The following is an 18,578-nucleotide window of genomic DNA, read 5'->3' as shown; positions in this document are numbered from 1 at the left end:
TTCTGCGAGGTCTTCTTCACAGCATTGTTAACGTGTTCGTCAGATCGAACGTGCTCGTCTATCGTGAGGCCCAGGTTCTTCGCATGGGGAACTGCTGGTAGCGGGTTTCCACGGCATTTGACAGTAACGTCTTGGCCGGAAATTCGAAGGACATGGATTTTGCTAGTGTTCAGGATTAGATTCCGTTCATGGAGGTGGTTAGCAATCTCAGTTGTAGACGTTGTGAGAACTCGCGATACTTCATGGCAATCAGGGTGGCTGAACGTGAGAGCAATATCGTCAGCAAACTGCACTGAGAGGGACGGACCGGCAATGGTGGGCACATGCCTGGTGTAGATGTTGAAAAGCACAGCTCGAGAACGGAACCCTGCGGGACGTCACATGAGCATGTGCCACTGACACCAATGGGTCCAGCGATTTGCACTTGTTGGGTGCGTCCTTCGAGGTAGTCTGCAAACCAATGGAGTGCAGTGCCGTGGAGGCCAACTTCAAAAAGATCGCGTACAAGAATGTAGATACTCTAGATACTCTAACAATTTTATAATTTTATCAACAATTACGATAATTACAACATCAAATGCTGCAGAGACCTATCCAGAATCGGCAATATGCTGGCCCTGGCCTGGAGATCTGCAACTACAATCAGTTTCTACTTTGCAATAATATTATAAAACGGATTAGTCCCCTTTGTCGATTGATGGATCAATCGGTACCAACGCATTCGCAACTCCGATTAGTAGCTTCGGCTCTGTTTTTCTTTTCTTTCTTTCTTATTTTGAATTGTATGTTTAAATCATTGGATTTCTTTGTATTCTGTATCTCGTTATCGTTATCTTCTCCTCTAGCCCTCTCGCTTAGGATGAGCTTTCTTTTTTTATGGCAGGTTGAGCGAAGGCTATATACCTGCTTTATGCAGGTTGATGCCAACGCGAACAAGCAAAATAATAATAATAAACGTTATAATATGTTTCTTGCCTTCATGTGTCCTGTGTAGTATTTCACATCCTAATGCAGTTATTGCAATCTGTAACATTTGTGTGCTCAGCTATCGACTGTGGGTGTCCCCCCAGCGGCACCAAGTCTGATGTAAGCTACACAACAACAGTTCTCAACGCCACTGCCACTTACATGTGCCAGCCTGACACAACGCGCTTGAGAGGTGACAGACATCTAGTTTGCAATACACAGAGACAATGGCAAGGAACTCCCCTCATCTGTGAAGGTATGCACTTGTAGTATTCAGCTATACGCATATGACAATAGCATTGCTTTAACGATGCACGTCTGACGATACGAAACATGGGTTCATGTGTCCTGTGTAGTATTTCACATCCTACTGCAGTTATTGCAATCTGTAACATTTGTGTGCTCAGCTATCGACTGTGGGTGTCCCCCCAGCGGCACCAAGTCTGATGTAAGCTACACAACAACAGTCCTCAACGCCACTGCCACTTACATGTGCCAGCCTGACACAACGCGCTTGAGAGGTGACAGACATCTAGTTTGCAATACACAGAGACAATGGCAAGGAACTCCCCTCATCTGTGAAGGTATGCACTTGTAGTATTCAGCTATACGCAAATGACAATAGCCTTGCGTTAACGATGCACGTCTGACGATACGAAACATGGGTCAACTCATAATACCCTGGTCACGGTCTGGCAAAACCAGCCATTGTCTGGCCTCAGATGACTTCCGAAACTAAACTGGCTAGGCGGCTGTTAGACGTGGTTGCCACAGTAAAGGTAGGGAATGAGGAATTAGTTCCGTTGCCTGCTCCGTCATCGATCCCATCTGGGATGGGAAGGAAACGAATAAAACTACTCTAGTAACAGAGTAGTATTAATCGTCTCTTGTTTGTTCTTCTCAGAAAAGCAAAGAAAAGACTAACTTTTTTGTCACCACATGTTCCTTTCTTTTCTCTAACAAAATAATGTTATTGGCTCGAACTTGTTTAATAACTGATAGGTCATAGAAAAGTTGAATTAGCTAGAATCAATGGCGACAGGCAAGCATAGTGGGGTGGTCTAAGACCATGACTGAGGAACAGAGGTTGGCTGACAAAAATCTTGCTTTGACGCGGAAAGACGCTTTTCAGGCATGGTGCAACCCACAGTTAGTTGGGAACCTGTTACCTAGCGGAAGAATTTATGGTGCAGAGAGGGGGGATTATCGGTCTTTGAGGGTGTGGGGTCTAATCTACTCACCTCTCACCGCTGAAGCCAGCATCCGCGGCCCAATACTAGAGGACACTGGCGGGTCTCCAGATTTGGATTACTGCGTCAAAAACCTGGTTCAAATCCGGTGGGGAGCCACAGGACAGGGCGTATGGACTCGGAGAGACAAGAACCTAGAGGACGCCGATTGAAAGCGTCCAATGTGAACGCCAGAAACAGGAGTGCATCTGCGCTTCAGTGCTAGGATGGGAGAATGGACACGCCTGAGCAGCGATTCCATGAACACTTTTAAATTTATTGTTGAATTTATGGTAGTCCCAGGTAGCCATATCGGGGGGGGGGGCATTCCTGTGTACGAATGGGCAGGCTAGCATGGTATACGAGTACGCATAATCTAGATACAGTAGACGTATTACAAATTATTCATAAGAAAAAGATCGCCCCTTGATATTCAAAATATCATTGTTAGTTTCTCAGCCCCGCAAGCTCCTGGGCATAATAAGATGTCTGTCCGAAGTTCTCCGAACATATTTGTTATTGTTGTCGGCTGTTCATTTTATAACGTAGATTTGCAATGCAATCAGCCCAATGAGATCTCCAATGGTTATGCGAAAACTGGAAAACTAAACATAGCCTCCCTTTCGGCCATCCAATGCAATGAAGGATTCTTTTTCGATGGAGAAGATCCAATTTTAACCTGTACGAAGCTCTCGGCCTACTCTGCCGAATGGACCAGCATCAAGGGGAAATGTCAACGTATGTATGCACTATGAGTGTTCTAGCATGACTTAACTGATAATCTCTTAGCAACTAGGGTATATATAAGGTGAAGTCCATTGGTATTTTGTATTTCATCCTAATATGAACTTTGGCGGAGAGATGGCTCAGGTGTCTTGCGGCAGAACATCAAATTCCCGGCTTAAAACCCACCAGTTGGGAACCGTGTTTCACGCAACTTCCTTCATTATTGTAAGAAGGCCAACGGCTTGTGGAAGAAACAGAAGTAAACACAGAGTGGTTCACTCATTGATAAGCATTGTTGTGTTCGGCCTGCAAGCCATATAGGGTATGCTTTCATCCTGCTTTCATGCAATCCAATTATATCCGTGAACCATTCCCTGCGTGATTGCCTGTGCAGGAAGTCTGTGGGTGGAGTGAGGGCTTTAATAGCAGTTCGAACAATGTTCCCTAGTGTGGAGTCCAGGATGCACAGTCAATTGTTTATTCGTGCTTTGCGCCTTACCCGTCACTCATAATAATGGTCCGCGATTGTTTTATTTTTGCTTCACGGGAGATGATACTTCAACTCATCCAGATATTTGATACGTGCTAGGGTTGCCGAATTGAACATCCTTTAATTCGTCTTGCTGTGTTATGCTCACCCATTCAGCTCTTCCACCGAACATCACTCTCAATGCCACAGACGAAAACATCTCGCTCTCGATTGACCACACCATCTCGCCTCAACTGATTCAGTACTACTGTATTATGGTGAGCTCACTGCACAAAGAAGGGGAAATGTCCAACGAAAGTTGCTATGAAGGGCCTGATGTAGTGATGGAGCGATCGGCAAGCTCTGACGTCATCCAGCTGAGAGCATACGTGATCACTGATGAGAATCTAACCAGCAAATTCTCTCCCAGCGTCATTGTTCTGCCCATCCCAATAGGTATGGCTTGTGTAGATTGACTGTGAAAATCCCCAGAAAACACACCCAGAAATGAATAGGAGTGATTGTTTTATTCTTTCAGTATTCCCAAAGTCGTCTCGCCCTGGCGGAGGTCCTTAGACAATGCCGCTTAGCCACCGTTGCATCCTAGACGATAGCGGCCAGCGTTCCTGATGAATCAAATAATTGTCTTATAAAATGAATGTTGCTAAATCCACGTATGAAACTCCTCGCTCTTGTTTACACGCATCGGTGTTTCTTTGACATTACCGTATATAATCGGGTTTTTGGCTGTTTATCCATGATCAGTTTTCTAATGATGTCCTATGGGCAAGAAGGTATCAGTTACAACCTGATGATGCGTGGTGCTCTGCGACTTACTTATCTATTTATTTCTGCACCTTGTAGAGTGTGGATTGTGGAGGTGGTGAGACCAACCACGGAGGAAAGAGGGAAAAAGGAAAAGGAAAAACACATTCACGATGGGGAAAGGGACTTGTATGTAAAACGATTGATGCAAAGATGCTGTGAAAGCAAGAGACTGAAGTTTGAAAAGATTATCATCCTAGCCCTTGACAAATCAGCGCACTTATTTCAAATTGAATTTCATCTTGTTTTCTTCCTTCTAAACCCAGGTCCAAAAGAGCCGAGCTCATGCCCGGCTGCTTCAACTGGAGTTATCGCTGCAGGCGGATTTCTGATCGTGATGGTCCTAGTATCCACTGGGGTGATGGCACTGCTCTGCTGCAAGGTTCGTGCTAGAGATGCCACGACAACTGCGAAAGATCTCGAACTGATTAGAGCACCTGCCTTGTTTCAGCCACAACAGCATGGAGAGCGGGAGATGCAAGATGACCACGGCCAGGGCATGTGTGTGTCCAACAGCTATGATCAACAAGGGGAAGAGGACCACGAATCTGACATGTACATAAACTGCGATGTTGCGGACGTGGACGTGGAGGCGGATGGTGAGAGTGTGACCTACGACAACTTTGATCCTGCAGAAATCGCTACAGGCCTCAGCACGCACGATGCTCAACAACCGCCATCTAGCTACATGAATGTCATTCAACCATGTGATTCTGGCAAGGAGATGACCGCCCAGGAAAAGACTGAGACTTTCTCCAGATACAGTGCGCCCCCGAGAGCACAGACCCAGAATGCCTCTCATCATCGGGCGAGCACTTCACGTGATGTGTTCAGCTCCATGCAGACAGCTGGTAGCGTTACGCCACCTCTACCCCCAGATGGATCGGGCGGCCTTCATGGTGCATCTCAAGAGGGAACGGGCGACCAACGTACGGTGGCTGGTGATGCGGCACAAGATGATCAGCCCATCTACATGAATCACGCGAACTGAAGAACTAGGCGTGCGGCTGTTCGTCCGATTGCACCCAACGCCAACTGGACAAGCCGCAGTCTTCTCGGAATGCACGACACACTCTGCGAAACATTCTTTGCTTTACCTGTTCTGTATTTCCCCGCGTGCTGCAAACATCACAAGTTTCATATCACAACCATTTTTTGAACTATTTTTAAATCTCTCACAAAGATGTACCTTTGGAGCTTGTCTACTTCATCTGTTGCACAAAGCACTCTCAGTATAAATCTTATTCCGTGTTGGCATCTGTTGGAAGACTGTCTTTGATTACCGACACTCTCTGCACCCTGATGGATTTCCAAACCAATATTCCGCTAGTACATTGCTGAATTTTGTCACGTATCACCCACACCTCATTGTAGTTTTCAGAATCTCTATGTTATGTAATTTTTAACACTGTTTCTAGGATATGTGTTCAACAGAATAATGATATCATTCATGCTGATCCTGCTTTAAAATTCCCCTTTCCGGATATTACCTGTTTTTCGTCACTGCTAAGTTTTGTAAAATTAATATTTTTTCACACCTTCTCAGATCTCTTACATCTTTCTACATTCGCTGAGTCACACTCATAAAATATTAAGGCCCCGAGAATATCCGTGTCCACACTCACATGAACGTAGCTGGTGTTTTCAGGTAACGCAGTACCCACTGCAGCTACTTACCCTTAACCGAACAGCCGTATTAAAAACTACCATGATAAGGTCGACGAGTGTATTCATGTTCCACCATTTTCATGCCACACACCTCCCACCGCGTAGGAGCTGCATCTGCGCTTTGATCGTCGAGGTGGTGGCGTTCCCGCGGATGCGGACAACTCGGCTTCCAGCCGGGTCTCACAGGAAACGGCATTATTTTCCAAGCCCCAAGACGGACGAAAGAGGCACTCTATTTTAGGGTGCATCTACACGGTGAGGACCTTGCATCATCAGCATTGCTTCTATGTAACGCCGGAAATGTAGAAACATGAGACGGGCTCACACCCCAGTGCGGCAACTACCCCATGTCTAACCCGCTAGAGGATGTGACAACTGTGGTAGCAAGAGCACATAATCGGTACATAACCAGTCTGTACATAACCTGGTTGTGTACTCTTGGTAGTAGCAAGAGTGTATAAGCCCCCATGGGGGGGGGATATGATACTCCTAAGGGTATTCATCCTGGCCGAGGTTGTAGTTAAAAAAAATGGAACAATAATAGTTGAAGATGTAGAACGCGACATCAAGTTCAAGCTGCTGTAGGAAATGAGGAAGTCTGTATTGATCCATTTCTATCAAAACGGGGGAAGCAATGGTTTGATTCGCAGGATTTACCAGCTGATAACAGATGTTTATTACTTGGATGTGCGCGATGACGCTTGAGTCAGCAGTATCCCTTCAGGGACCCAGTAAAGCGATATTAAATTAAGGCTCAAGGACAGAAAGGCACAAATAAGGTTTTTTTAAGGTTTGCTGCAGTTCCGCGTTTTTTGCTCAGTGTAATTATCAAACAACGTGTGACATGTTCCGTGAAACTTGCCCAGGATAAAAGGTTTATAAATTATACTTTGGTGATAATAGGTAGTTATTTATTCGGCGCAGAAAAATAGCCCTGGCCCCGTGGTTTTGTGGGTGATAGCTTTAACGAGAGAAGATGTTAGCGCGTACGGTGTCTATCTTCGGATCAAATAAATTGAAACTCATACTTGAAGCTCATCGTGTAGTCAAGGAAAGCGGAAGAAACAAAATACATTATTGGTAGCGAGTAGCCTCGGAATTTCCGTGGAACGTGACATAGAAAAACATTGTTGAATGCTTATCTGAATCTTTTCTGTACGCTCGCAGCTTCCATTGCAGCCACTTACACAACTAGCTCGATCGTTGAAAATGCGGTCTCCTCGCTGCACACCTCATTTTAAAATAAAATACATAATAGAATTGAAAAAGTGTTCTGGAGACAGCAGCTTCAGTACAGCCGCAATGAGGACCAATTTACAGGTAGCTGCAAGTCTTTCCTATGTGTAGACACGCAAGAATGTAGTGTAAGAAATTAAATGCAATGTTCCGAGAACGAAAGCGCTTTCGTAGCACAGTGTTCAGAATAACTATCTGATCGGGTTTGTATCTCCGATGATGGTCTTGGTGTGCTTGCATGGCGCTTGGCAGAGCTAGACAAGTCTAGGTGTAGCTTATTATGTACGAGGCATTCTGCTGGGTTTGTTCCACTGTGAAACCTATGTCAGGGTGTCTGCTGCTCAAATGCTGCACGAACTTCATCAACATGACAAGACATTGACACCATACTACCAGACAATCATCCATGTAGCGACGTTACCAGCTAGGCTTCCACGGAAACATAGCCATCGCGTCCAACTCCTCAGACTCGAGCTTTTGACTTGAAAATGATTGGCAATTGGAGTGGGAGATGGTTGCCCATTTCCATTTATCTCAACCGAAACACTTTGCCATGGTAAGCGCCGAACTCAGGCCATTGTCACATCTAGCCAAAATATACATGTCGTTTAAAGGAGAATCAATTGCACTACAGTCGAACCTCTTTAGGTCGAACACCAAGGGACCGACAGGATTTGTTCGCAATAACGGGAGTTCTTCTTATCCATATGTCTTACCCAGTTAATACACAGTGATGAATCCAATAGCACTTGGGATTCTAGTTCTTCTTAAGCGAAAGTTTGTCTTATCAGTGTTCTTCTTAACGAGGTTTCACTGTATTTAGACCAACAAAGGGGGCGATTGATTGCATCCTCCTCAAATACATTGATTTTGTTAGTTGGGATAAACTGTGAACAATTTACCAAGTGGAAGCAATGGAAGTATACAGCACTCTGCTTCTCGATCACGTGTGCATATTCTTCCATAATCATTCAGTTACTATACCAAACACATCCGTCTCAATACCTGACGTGTTCAAAAAATCATAATCTATTATGAATCATCCCGGATCAGGTTTGGTAGTCTTAGAGAAATGGCTTGCTGTGGCTCACGAGGTGTCGCCACAGAACTCAGAAGTGGATTCTGGATACCAATACACGAAAATAGGAGGTCAATGACCCGATTCAATAGCCCTCTCTATTGATAAAAAAATTAGCAGGCTTTTGGAACATACGAAGGAAGTCAGCTAACCCTAGACTCACGAATGTCTACTTCTTCATGCCAGATGGAAGGTAATGTTTACATGAAATGAGTCACGTACAACACGACTCTGTCGGTCACCGCATCGAGCACTGTGGGTTACCGAATAGTGGGTTTTCAGTGTTGAACGTGTTTTGCATTGACTCGTGAAGTGGCTGTAGAGGCGCGGTACTTGGCCTTGAGGGCGCAAAGAAAGAGAAAAAAGGAAAGGAATTGTCTTGGTGGTTCTCTGACGATATGGCAGGAGTAAGCGGAGGATACGCGCTGATCGCTTTGTGTCTAATTGTGAAGACGTGCTCTTGTCTGGGTGAGGTCCCCTTCATTGCCTATGTTCACCCCTATCCTCAATTCATTTCAATCTGTGTTAGTTCCTCTAAACAAGTTTTGAAGGCTAGTTTTTGCGCTATGTGCGGGTGAAGTGTGGGCTGCGTCCCACCGGCTTGTAAATATTCATAAGAAGCGTGAAACAATGTTGCAACTCTTTCTTTTGATGATGACTTGCTCTCTTCACCATGGCTTCGACTTTAAAGCTTCGCGGGCTTGTTGAAAAGATCACGGGTTCGGGTTCTGCTACTGTGTGGTTGTTGAAGGCAGGGGCTAGCAGTGCAGTGTTAGCGCGGAGTGTGTGGCTGGTGTGCCCAACCACACACTCTGCACACAGCCCCTGCCTAAAACACCACCGCTACTGCGCTAGCCCCCACAGTCTCACACAGCTTTTTATACCACCCTCTCCTGGCATATATACCGGCATGGTCGGCACCCGATCTTCATGTTGCCTGATGATTGCGTAAGCATGAAACTTAAAGTAGCAGCAAACAAGCCTTGATTGTCCTTGTTGTTCTGTTGTGTATTACGCACTGCCTTTGTGGTGTTGAGCACTGTCAGCACTCTGGGTACATCCTTCGGTAAAAGCCTAAGTATGAACCAAACATAATAATGACATGGCGACTGCACAACGCACATCACGATTGCTTTCCTCTTAAATTCATTGCAAGTCAAAAAATTTATTTGAGCATCCTGAATGTGGTGCTGTGTATTCAGATGACTACTGCCCTGGTCGTTAAAGGTTACGCAGTGCTAAGGTGTTCAATGTTCACTGATGCTTTCTAAATTCACACCAGGAAAACTAACCTACACAAACTCAAGCACATTAAATTAGGAGGTTATTTATTGCTATGATGCAACTTCTGATGGGTGTGAATTGATCACATAATCACCAAAAGATCACATCTCTTCATCTCAAAAGTATACTAAACGCATGCCGCCCTCATGCCAGGTCCATCAAGAAGTTCATATCATGAGCAGAAATAGAAATGTATTGCCACTGCCGTAAAGGATATCATATGACACCCTTTGCTCTTCAGAAGCGATGTTCGACCATTCCACCATTCCCTTCTGCATAACACTGCATTCTTTCTTTTACCCTTGCCCAGCTATTCCCCCAACAATCTCTGTCAATACTTCGGGTGAAGATGTTACACTCTTCATCTCCCATCCCCTCGAATCGCACGTCATTCAGCTGTACTGTTACATGGTAACCAAGCTGACGTCTGGCAGCAACGCTGTGAGCGAAACCTGTGAAGATAGTAATACGATGGTGATTCGGCGACCCACCATTGGTGAAGTCTTTCAGCTAAGTGCATACGTCATCACCGACACTGGTCTGCGCAGCAAGGAGTCTCGCAGTGTTGTGGTTCTTCCCTCTGCTTTTGGTAAGCCTATACGGGTTTCATGTTTGGAAATACTACCTCTGTTAGTCATTGCGCGCTCTGGGATTCCGATTCTACACACCCACACACCCACACACACACACACACATACACACACACACACACACACACACACACACATACGTATGGTTAAGCCTGTTTTCCGTTTGATAAAAATTTGCTCAAATCGCGAATAGGATAATACTACTAGTCAGCGTTCGGATTATATTAATAACATGCACATTTGAGGAGGCTGATCTTAAAGTTAGCCTTTTTTGTGTACTAGTATTATAGGGAGACACTATTGTTGTGCAAAATCCAAGCTGGCATGGATGATGTGCACATGACCTTTCGCAGCCACCAGCCAAATTTCAAAAGAATATAGAGCACTTGAATGATCAACTCTGATCTCCGAGATATTTTATTATGATCTTGATTTTCATCCCACGGGATCAAAGCGGCGGGTCTGGTATGTCCTGACTCATGCACATGCATGTCGCTCACTCTTGTTCTGATTCACCCATTTGGGTTTGTGTTCCTGCAAAATGAAATTGAATTCCCAATGATTTGTATTGCTGCACTACGGTACATGTACTTGTAATCACAAATGTGTACACTAACGTCCTCCTTGATACTGCTTTCTTGTGGACATTGAGAGTAAATGTAAGACTAGTTAACTGGTTATTTGTGGTGAGTTAAGCTCAGGAAACGTTAAGTGATGTGAAGTATGTATACAATATTGCCAATATTGTGATTGAACAGAGACACAGCCAATATTATATTGGCTGTGTCTCTGTTCAATCACCTGTATTCGCTTTGCTAGGCTCAAGCCCCGAGAAAGCCCCGGGAAACTTTGAGTTGTTGTTGTTGTTGTTGTTTATTTTACTTCGCAGGTTTTAACGGGCATGTTGCCCAATAACAAGAAATAATAATATGGACTGTGTCTTTGTTCAATCATCTGTATTCGATTTGCTAGGCTCAAGCCCTGAGATGACCACTGTTTGTCCAGTATTGTCCACCGTGTTCCTGGCTGTGGTCGGAGCGCTGTTGTTACTCGTCATCATGTTCACAACACTTACCATGATTCTCTGCAGAAGGTTGCGACATGGAAGGGAAAGAAAGTCGGTAAAGACTCTCGCCTTCACTGAGTTCCCTGAGCAGCAGGGCAAGGGTTTGGAGGGAGACGTTCACTATCAGCAGCCGCCTGGACAAGACAAGGTACAGGAGGATGATCTCTACCTGAACCATGACATTGAAGACAGCAACTACGCGGGTGATGATGGTCTGTCGTATGTCGATGTAGCGGCTCCTGACGTCGAAGAATACGTTCCCAACGTAAGCGCCGAGCCGTTAGCAAGCTGTGAGACATTCCTCACAGATCGCCAGAGCACTGCATCTCCAGCTGGGTATGCCGCTCCCAGAGCACAAGCCAGGGCTGTTTCCTCCTTTGGAAAGAGCACAGAGGACGTCGCTGGCCCGGACTTGCAGGCTACAACCACTTCCAGTGGCCAACCTCTCCAGCACCCCTGCGTTACGAAGAGCGTTACGTCCCAGAAGAGCACCACGAACGTAAAAGAACCCATGTACGTCAATCACTGAAACTAATGAGCACCGTGAGCCCATTGAAATGCATCTCGCCACACATCACCCAACTACACGTGCTCACCGATTGCCAACACATCTTGTCCCCATCGAATAGCAGAGCATGCTTGTTTGTTACTGTACTTGCAATGTGAGCATTGTTGTATGTCTGCGTCGCCATTTCCAACATATGAATACACTCCATCATTCACCCCAGTGTCTGGAGATATGTGGATTTTGTAGAAAGAAAAAAATCGGTCACCGTCACGCTTTGTCCCTGGCATTCATGGCGGCAAAGGCAAACAATAATGGTCAACACATGAATACAATTCTCCCTTCAGCTAGTCCGTTAATGTCGAATGCACATGTAGGCTACCATGAAAATCTCGTTTTCTTCAATCTCTACCTTTTGGTTTCCAGTGATCTCATTTGCGTTCCTCCCGTTTTGTTGCCGTTCTATACTTTTATGGTTAGGGACATGATGTCACCATCAGTTACTTTAGCCCTTTGAACTCAGTACATGTAAGCATATTTCATTTGTAGAATCATCATTGGCATATCTCAGTTTTTCAGTTGCTTATGTTTTCGTACGCTTGGCTTATGAGTGTAATTTGTGTTGTTTCAACGGAGTTTTCCTGTTAAACTTCATCAATATTTCCCAGTGCGTATATCAATCACTCTCCTCAATATTTCTATGATGTGCACAATCATTAATTTTTTAACAGTCACACTGTAATTGTCCTGGACCCCAACCCAAACAAACGTAATCGTGTTTTGCGTGCGTGATACCTGCCTGTTCCGTGATATTTCGGATGCCAATAGTTCGGTATTCATGGCAAACCACATTCACACAGATATACTTTAGTACACCCTAACACGTCAAGGCATACAAACCAATGTAACGGTATTTCCACACACACGAACACGCGCACACACACGTACACACACACACACACACAAACACACACGCGCCCACACACACACGCGCCCACACACACATCCCCCACACACAAACGAGCACACACACACACACACACAAACGCACACACATACACAAACATACGCACGCGAAATGAAATATTACAGCATGGTGATTATCTTCAGCCCAAAGCCGCAGTACAAACCGTTCATGTACAAGTCAGGTGGAGTCGCATCATTTTGCAGCTCAGAGGTTCACGCTTGCGCCTCCCAAACAAAAGTAATAATTATGTTCATTTCATGCATACAGGTGTGTAAAGGACTACATGTACTGCATAGAATACTATAGCATTACCTACAAACGAACAAACACGCACACACGCACACACTCGCACACATCACTGACAACGAACGAAGCAAAGCAATGCACCATTGCGTTATCTACATCCCTTCAAGTTCACAAGCTGAGTTACCCTTCACTCGCAAAGGTGCTCCTTGCACCGAGGGTGAAGCCAAATAACACGAGTTTGCAGTGTTTCAAGGCTATCTCATGTTTTGGGAGCAAGGCCACGAAACTTGGAGTTGCAGAGGACGAGTCTGGCCAACAAAGCGTGCAAAACGGCTGCATTTCCAGGGTGAACAGAGTGGGTCCACTATGGCTTATGCCTGTTTTGATTTCCACTTCATATGGGAGTCCTCCGGCTGGGTAGAATGCTCACTAGTCATTCGAATAGAGCTAACTTACACACGGCACAGAGCACCAAGCATCGTTCGTTGTAACTAACAGTTTCATGCCCATAGGCAGTCATCAGGCCACTGATTCCTACTGTAAGTATAGATCAACAGCAAAAGATGGCCTTCTTTCAATGCACGCGTGTGTGTCCTTCAAGATCATAATGGCAACGGATCTTATCGGAGCATATTCAAGCTGCTCCGGAACATTGTGGTATGCCGCCGCTGATATAAAACCCCGGCCCCGCATACATTCGCGCGTGGGTCCAGTCACTTGGACAATGGCGTATTCTATTGAAGAATGAACTATTCCAGAAGGTAACAAATGTTTGAGCCACCTAAGCAGTCGGCCCAACGAGCGTATGACCTGCTATGCACTGGCAAGTTACTGTTCCTGCTTCTCTGCGCTGAGGACGTAGTGTTACAGATAGCGCGTGAGCTGAAGAGGCTACGTTTCAACCAAGGCCCACTATGTCAACCTTCTTCACGAACTTCTGACGCATGATAGCTTGCCGTTCAGTGTATTCCAGCATGGAGTACTGTTCTCGGGAAGTAGAGGGTTGTTCGTGCTGCTCACCAAACTGGTGACCACGGTATCTGTGAAACCAGTTTGAAGGCTTGAAAATTCAAGTGCACGGCAAAAGTAGACAGAATGTTTGCTGATCACATATGCCGTTTAGTGTTCATCCTGCTACTAGCTGGCGGCTTCGTTGTTTGTTCAGGTAAGTGTGATTGCTAGCTGGAAGTGAGGTACACATAAGATGGCGAGACTTCAGTACGTAATGCACCTGTCAGTGGTGTGTTTTAGTCGCTCAGGAGCATTGCTCGAGAACATGACACTGCTTTTGTGATGCATCCCTTCAGCGCCCTCAATGAGAATCATATCTCTCTTCTTTATCATCAAGGGTCGAGTGAGTGTTGAGTTTAGGTGTAAACACGGTGCAAGGACTGCATTGCAATGTCGTGACATTTTATATAAGCCTGCACATGCATATTAAACCCCTTGAGCGCGGGGCTGTGTGGCAGGGTACCACGTAAGAAAATGGTAAATTTTGACCCCTCTCAAACGTTCACTATGTCAAGTGGTAAAATCTTTGCGAGCCATCGATACAGGCAGTGATAGGTAGGACCTAGACTTGCACTCGCCAACCAGAACAAACGCGAAAATCGGCCAAGGCAAGCAAGGCCGAGCAACATACTCAGGTCGAACACACCTCCACAAAAGGCCACAACGTACATGAATGTACGCAACAGCCGATCAAATTTGTGTCCATAGTCAGAGGGCAGCTATGGTACGGTGAGAGTTGATGAATTGTGCAAGCCAGCGGGGTTTCAGACTCTCCGTTGCAATGCCATGCAGTTGACGGAAACATGTGTTGGCAACAGTCTCCTCGCTATTGCTTGAACATCACAACATTCTGAAGGATGCCTCACGCAGCTTCATTTTACATACATGTAATTTTTTCATGGGCAACTTGCTTACACTCAAATAAGAACCACAGTTCACACATCCTCAAATGCAAGTCCTTACCGGTACAGGGTATTTCAAAGTTTGCGTCTACACGACCATCGCCAGGATTCTTAACTGAGTGTAAGAAAGGTGCTTGTGAATGCACAAACCAATAGCAGTTTTGATGTGTGCATGTATGCTATCAAAAACTCAAAGCGCTGTGTCAGTATCCAATTACAGTCAACTTCGCTTATAACGACACTCGGCGGGGCATCAGAAAAGTGTCCTTATTCGCGAAGTGTCGTTTATACCCGAAGTCTCATTTTATGTATTACAGTTGGATGGGACTTTGCTCTGGGCATGGAAATTCTGTCGTTATTCGCGAATTGTCGTTATGTCCGCAGTCGTTATTGGCGAAGTTGACTGTACGCCATTATTAGAATCATCCTCACCAGCACATGTACCTGCCTGTGTGCTTTCCTCGCAAAAAGGAACTCATCCCTGTGCTTGTGCATGGCTTCCATCCTTGCTCAGGTACAAACTGTGGCTGTCCTCCAGCCTCCCTGCTCTCGACTGTAAGCTGCCATGCAACGAAGAAGAATTTTACGGCTGAATACGCATGCTTACCGTCCGCACACCCTGTCAGTGGCGACAAGACGCTAGTTTGCAGTGGTTCGAGCAAGTGGACAGGAACTCCATTGGTTTGCCAAGGTATCCTCGAAGAATAATGGCACGGGCTTAATGATATCCAATTAAGGCCCGATGTATTATCATTATGTGATCTGGCATTTCCACAAGGGCTCCATGTGTAGGTTGTAGTGACTCCACAGGCTTTTCACACGCATGTCCCAACGTTTCGTACTATCAGCCAACTATCCGTCCGCCCTGCAATCAGTGTGGAGGAAAGACAGGAATAGCTGGCGAACAATTTATCTTGAACACAGTACAGGACGGATAGTGTACTTGACAAGTACACGTCATACAAGTATAATATACTCGATATAACCTAACACTGGTTAAAAACCAGTATTAGATAAACCTTGTTATAGTTCACGCAATTGTTAGATTGACCGGGGCTCTGCCAACCGCGGAAGGTTGTAGTAAGGACACTGTTTCCGAACACAGTGTCCTCCACCTTGTTTCATGCTGTCAATCAAACAATTAAGTATATACTCCCATATTGACTCAGGTCAGCGCGTGATTATTGACAAGCGCACTCGAGAAATCGGCTCCTCGCGAGATTGGCTGGCGAGAATGTCTAGACAAACAAATCTCGCAGGGAACCGATTCCGCGGCTACACAGGCTCTGCAGGTTTTCATGTAAAGATACCATGATCGTGACCTTTGCTACACCGTCATGCTGCTACAGTGTCTTTAATCCTCGTGCAGTGGTTGTGGGAATTTCACCAGCCCTACACCGTGCCCAGGCAGTTCCAAAGCGTAGCCAGGGATTGAATGTGTGCATCTGGGTACGACAGTTAATACGGCTAGTGCAGCCGTATCTTAACTTCGCTTGCTTGCTTGCTTGTATTGCTGAGGGAACATAATATTATTATTATGCTGGTATTCGTGGGTCTCCATGGTGCATGGACAACGCGTACTCATCCGGCGGATATGTGTGAATAATAATATTAATATACCGTGCCAGTTGTGTGATGTCCATGAATAGTTGACTTCCTGTACAGGAAAGCGTTGGCTTGATGTGCACCGCCTAATACATGTACATTCACGCAGAGCTGGCTTTGGATTTGCTCTCTCCCCTCCCTTTAGATGTAAACCCGGAGAAGACAACATCGTGTCCATCGGCGTCATCTGGAGTCGTGGTCGTCATTGTGTTCTTCGTTCTTGCCTTGGTAGCGTCTGTTGCAGCCAGTGCGTACCTCTACTGGCAGTTGCGCGCTGAGCGAGTAAGTAATTCGACAAAGGGTCCAGCGGCGCAGGGACAACCGCGAGGCGATGCCCAAGAGCACGGTTATCAAAACCACGCTAGGTTTGTCGAGAGCACCCAAGGCAAGCTTCAAGGCCAGGGTCAAGACCGTGAAAGCGATCACGACTCCGAGCTCTACTTGAACCACGATATCGTGGATGACGGCGATACTGGTGACGCGGATAGCATGGCCTATGAGGATTGTGGGCCGGAAGGACCTACTGTCTGCGACTATAAGCCACGCGACGAACCAGGCAAGAGCTGCAACACCTTGCCGTACATGACCGACAAGTCGATGACCACTAAACAGCGCTCTGTGACCTTGGATAGATATTCAGTCGGCGCACAACTACAAGTCGTGACACCCAGCCGAGATCGCGCCCGCAGCACAGGGGCCATACGTTCTTGTACCGACTTGCAAAGTGGATATTTCGAGATCACTGGACCCACCGCTCCTCCACTGCCAGCTGCAAGTAGAGAAGAGAGACCCTCGTTCGCGGATAGAGACAGCGGTTTTGGCGCTACACAGCAGGCAGCTGCACAAGAGGATGAGCCCACGTACGTTAATCGTGCAATGGTGTAGTGAACATCTTTGTCTGCACAACGTCCCATGGCCCAGCGGAGCGAGGGTGCCTGCGCGAACACCCTCCTTGGACATCGTATGAAGCACAGCATTTTGCGTATTTTCGATATACCCATTATACATAATATCTATGCCAGCAAATGTAAATGTTCAGCATTTCGACTTCCAGAAGTTTTGCGGCAAATGGATAGGCACGTCGAAGCATTCTTTGAGCTTAATCAGAATTAATTTTCTGTTTGTGAGAAATTCGTGTAGATCTAAAGGTATTTTCGACTCATTGCATGTAGCGCGTATGCAGGCTTTCACCATCTGGTATTTTTAGGCCACTACAGTATGCGAGCAAGGCTTACATTTGTTTCCAGTGCGCTATGACCTAACTAGGCCATATCGAACAAAGGGAATGCTGAACAAGAAGGAAAGTCTCCTGTTCTCTTTCTACTCTTATTATGCACAAGATTCTATTGTTTTCAAAGTATAAATTTATAAGTGATATTACGTACGGTGAAGCACACCACTTGACTAAGTGCTATTAAATCATCATTGTTAGGTGCATTGCAGCATGTTACAGCAACCTTTCTTGCACATTATGCATTTTGCAATGTTTCGCAACTTTCGAGTGTAATCCGCACCTTGCCTTCCAAACCCAACACTCTGATCTGTTGATCAATCACCGTGCAGAATCCCTTTTAAAGAATATAAATCCATATCAGATGTGTCTCTGCCTTGGATTTGATTCTCTTGTCACATGTCGCATCAGTGGCTGATCGTGCGTTTCATGATTAGCTTTTCTGCGTTTCTAAGCGTATGACACGTGATTTTCCTTTACAAAAATTCTTCGCATCTGAATGTATGATGTAGCATCAAGAGTACATACCCAATGGTTATGCACTCTTGCTACCATGCCTGTCCAGCACGACATGAGCAGGCTTACGAACATTTTGCTGCAGGAAAGCCACCTTCGTTTGTACAAATCGCGTGACTGTGAAGCCACCTTTACTTCTCACCTGCTCCATAGTGCTGCTGTTCCTTTTGTTTTCATTTTAGAGTCTGTTCTGTCTTGCATGCATAAGCTGTTTTTGATACCGTGACGCCCGCTCCTTTCAGCCGCTCCCGAAATTTCCTGTTGGCGTTTGCACCGTTCTAGTAATGGTATGTGGGTATTGTGTGAAAAAAATCGATCCGATACGGATTTGAAGCTGGGGCAAACAGCTAGTGAAAATGTATGGGAGCAAACTTTACGGGTGGTTGGGGGGGGGGGGTTGTAGCTTGTCAGGTTAGTCAGTGCCTAAGTATGACAGGCAGACCTAATCTACTGCACCT

At 45.7% G+C, this 18,578-nt stretch overlaps 3 protein-coding genes across 3 annotated transcripts; all 3 read left to right on the top strand.

Moving 5' to 3' along the window:
- Nucleotides 1-242: 242 nt before the first annotated feature.
- LOC135824320 (uncharacterized) lies at nucleotides 243-5,799 on the top strand. Its single transcript, XM_065337054.1, has 6 exons — nucleotides 243-264; nucleotides 995-1,222; nucleotides 1,374-1,550; nucleotides 2,745-2,933; nucleotides 3,568-3,846; nucleotides 4,482-5,799. The coding sequence occupies exons 1-6, from the start codon at nucleotides 243-245 to the stop codon at nucleotides 5,204-5,206; spliced, it is 1,620 nt and encodes a 539-aa protein (XP_065193126.1). The 3' UTR covers nucleotides 5,207-5,799.
- Nucleotides 5,800-8,558: 2,759 nt separating this feature from the next.
- LOC135825173 (uncharacterized) lies at nucleotides 8,559-12,395 on the top strand. Its single transcript, XM_065337897.1, has 3 exons — nucleotides 8,559-8,665; nucleotides 9,792-10,070; nucleotides 11,044-12,395. The coding sequence occupies exons 1-3, from the start codon at nucleotides 8,596-8,598 to the stop codon at nucleotides 11,664-11,666; spliced, it is 972 nt and encodes a 323-aa protein (XP_065193969.1). The 5' UTR covers nucleotides 8,559-8,595; the 3' UTR covers nucleotides 11,667-12,395.
- Nucleotides 12,396-13,691: 1,296 nt separating this feature from the next.
- Nucleotides 13,692-18,361, top strand: LOC135825172 (uncharacterized). Its single transcript, XM_065337896.1, has 3 exons — nucleotides 13,692-14,020; nucleotides 15,283-15,459; nucleotides 16,519-18,361. Exons 1-3 carry the CDS (start codon nucleotides 13,951-13,953, stop codon nucleotides 17,256-17,258), a joined length of 987 nt encoding a protein of 328 aa, XP_065193968.1. The 5' UTR covers nucleotides 13,692-13,950; the 3' UTR covers nucleotides 17,259-18,361.
- The last annotated feature ends 217 nt before the right edge of the window (nucleotides 18,362-18,578 follow it).

This window comes from Sycon ciliatum, chromosome 9, assembly GCF_964019385.1.
Source record: "Sycon ciliatum chromosome 9, ocSycCili1.1, whole genome shotgun sequence".
Lineage (NCBI taxonomy): Eukaryota > Metazoa > Porifera > Calcarea > Leucosolenida > Sycettidae > Sycon > Sycon ciliatum.
The sequence above is the reverse complement of the archived record's forward strand: the minus strand, read 5'-3'. Positions and strand labels throughout refer to the sequence as shown.

Excerpts from the sequence above, each read along its gene's own strand:
- LOC135824320 (XM_065337054.1), top strand. The coding sequence starts at position 243 with ATGGCAATCAGGGTGGCTGAAC. Across the intron at positions 1,223-1,373 it reads AACTCCCCTCATCTGTGAAG|CTATCGACTGTGGGTGTCCC; the intron begins GTATGCACTTGT and ends TTGTGTGCTCAG. Across the intron at positions 3,847-4,481 it reads TGTTCTGCCCATCCCAATAG|GTCCAAAAGAGCCGAGCTCA; the intron begins GTATGGCTTGTG and ends TTCTAAACCCAG.
- LOC135825173 (XM_065337897.1), top strand. The coding sequence starts at position 8,596 with ATGGCAGGAGTAAGCGGAGGATACGCGCTGATCGCTTTGTGTCTAATT. Across the intron at positions 8,666-9,791 it reads GAAGACGTGCTCTTGTCTGG|CTATTCCCCCAACAATCTCT; the intron begins GTGAGGTCCCCT and ends ACCCTTGCCCAG. Across the intron at positions 10,071-11,043 it reads GGTTCTTCCCTCTGCTTTTG|GCTCAAGCCCTGAGATGACC; the intron begins GTAAGCCTATAC and ends TCGATTTGCTAG.
- LOC135825172 (XM_065337896.1), top strand. The coding sequence starts at position 13,951 with ATGTTTGCTGATCACATATGCCGTTTAGTGTTCATCCTGCTACTAGCT. Across the intron at positions 14,021-15,282 it reads CGGCTTCGTTGTTTGTTCAG|GTACAAACTGTGGCTGTCCT; the intron begins GTAAGTGTGATT and ends ATCCTTGCTCAG. Across the intron at positions 15,460-16,518 it reads AACTCCATTGGTTTGCCAAG|ATGTAAACCCGGAGAAGACA; the intron begins GTATCCTCGAAG and ends CCCTCCCTTTAG.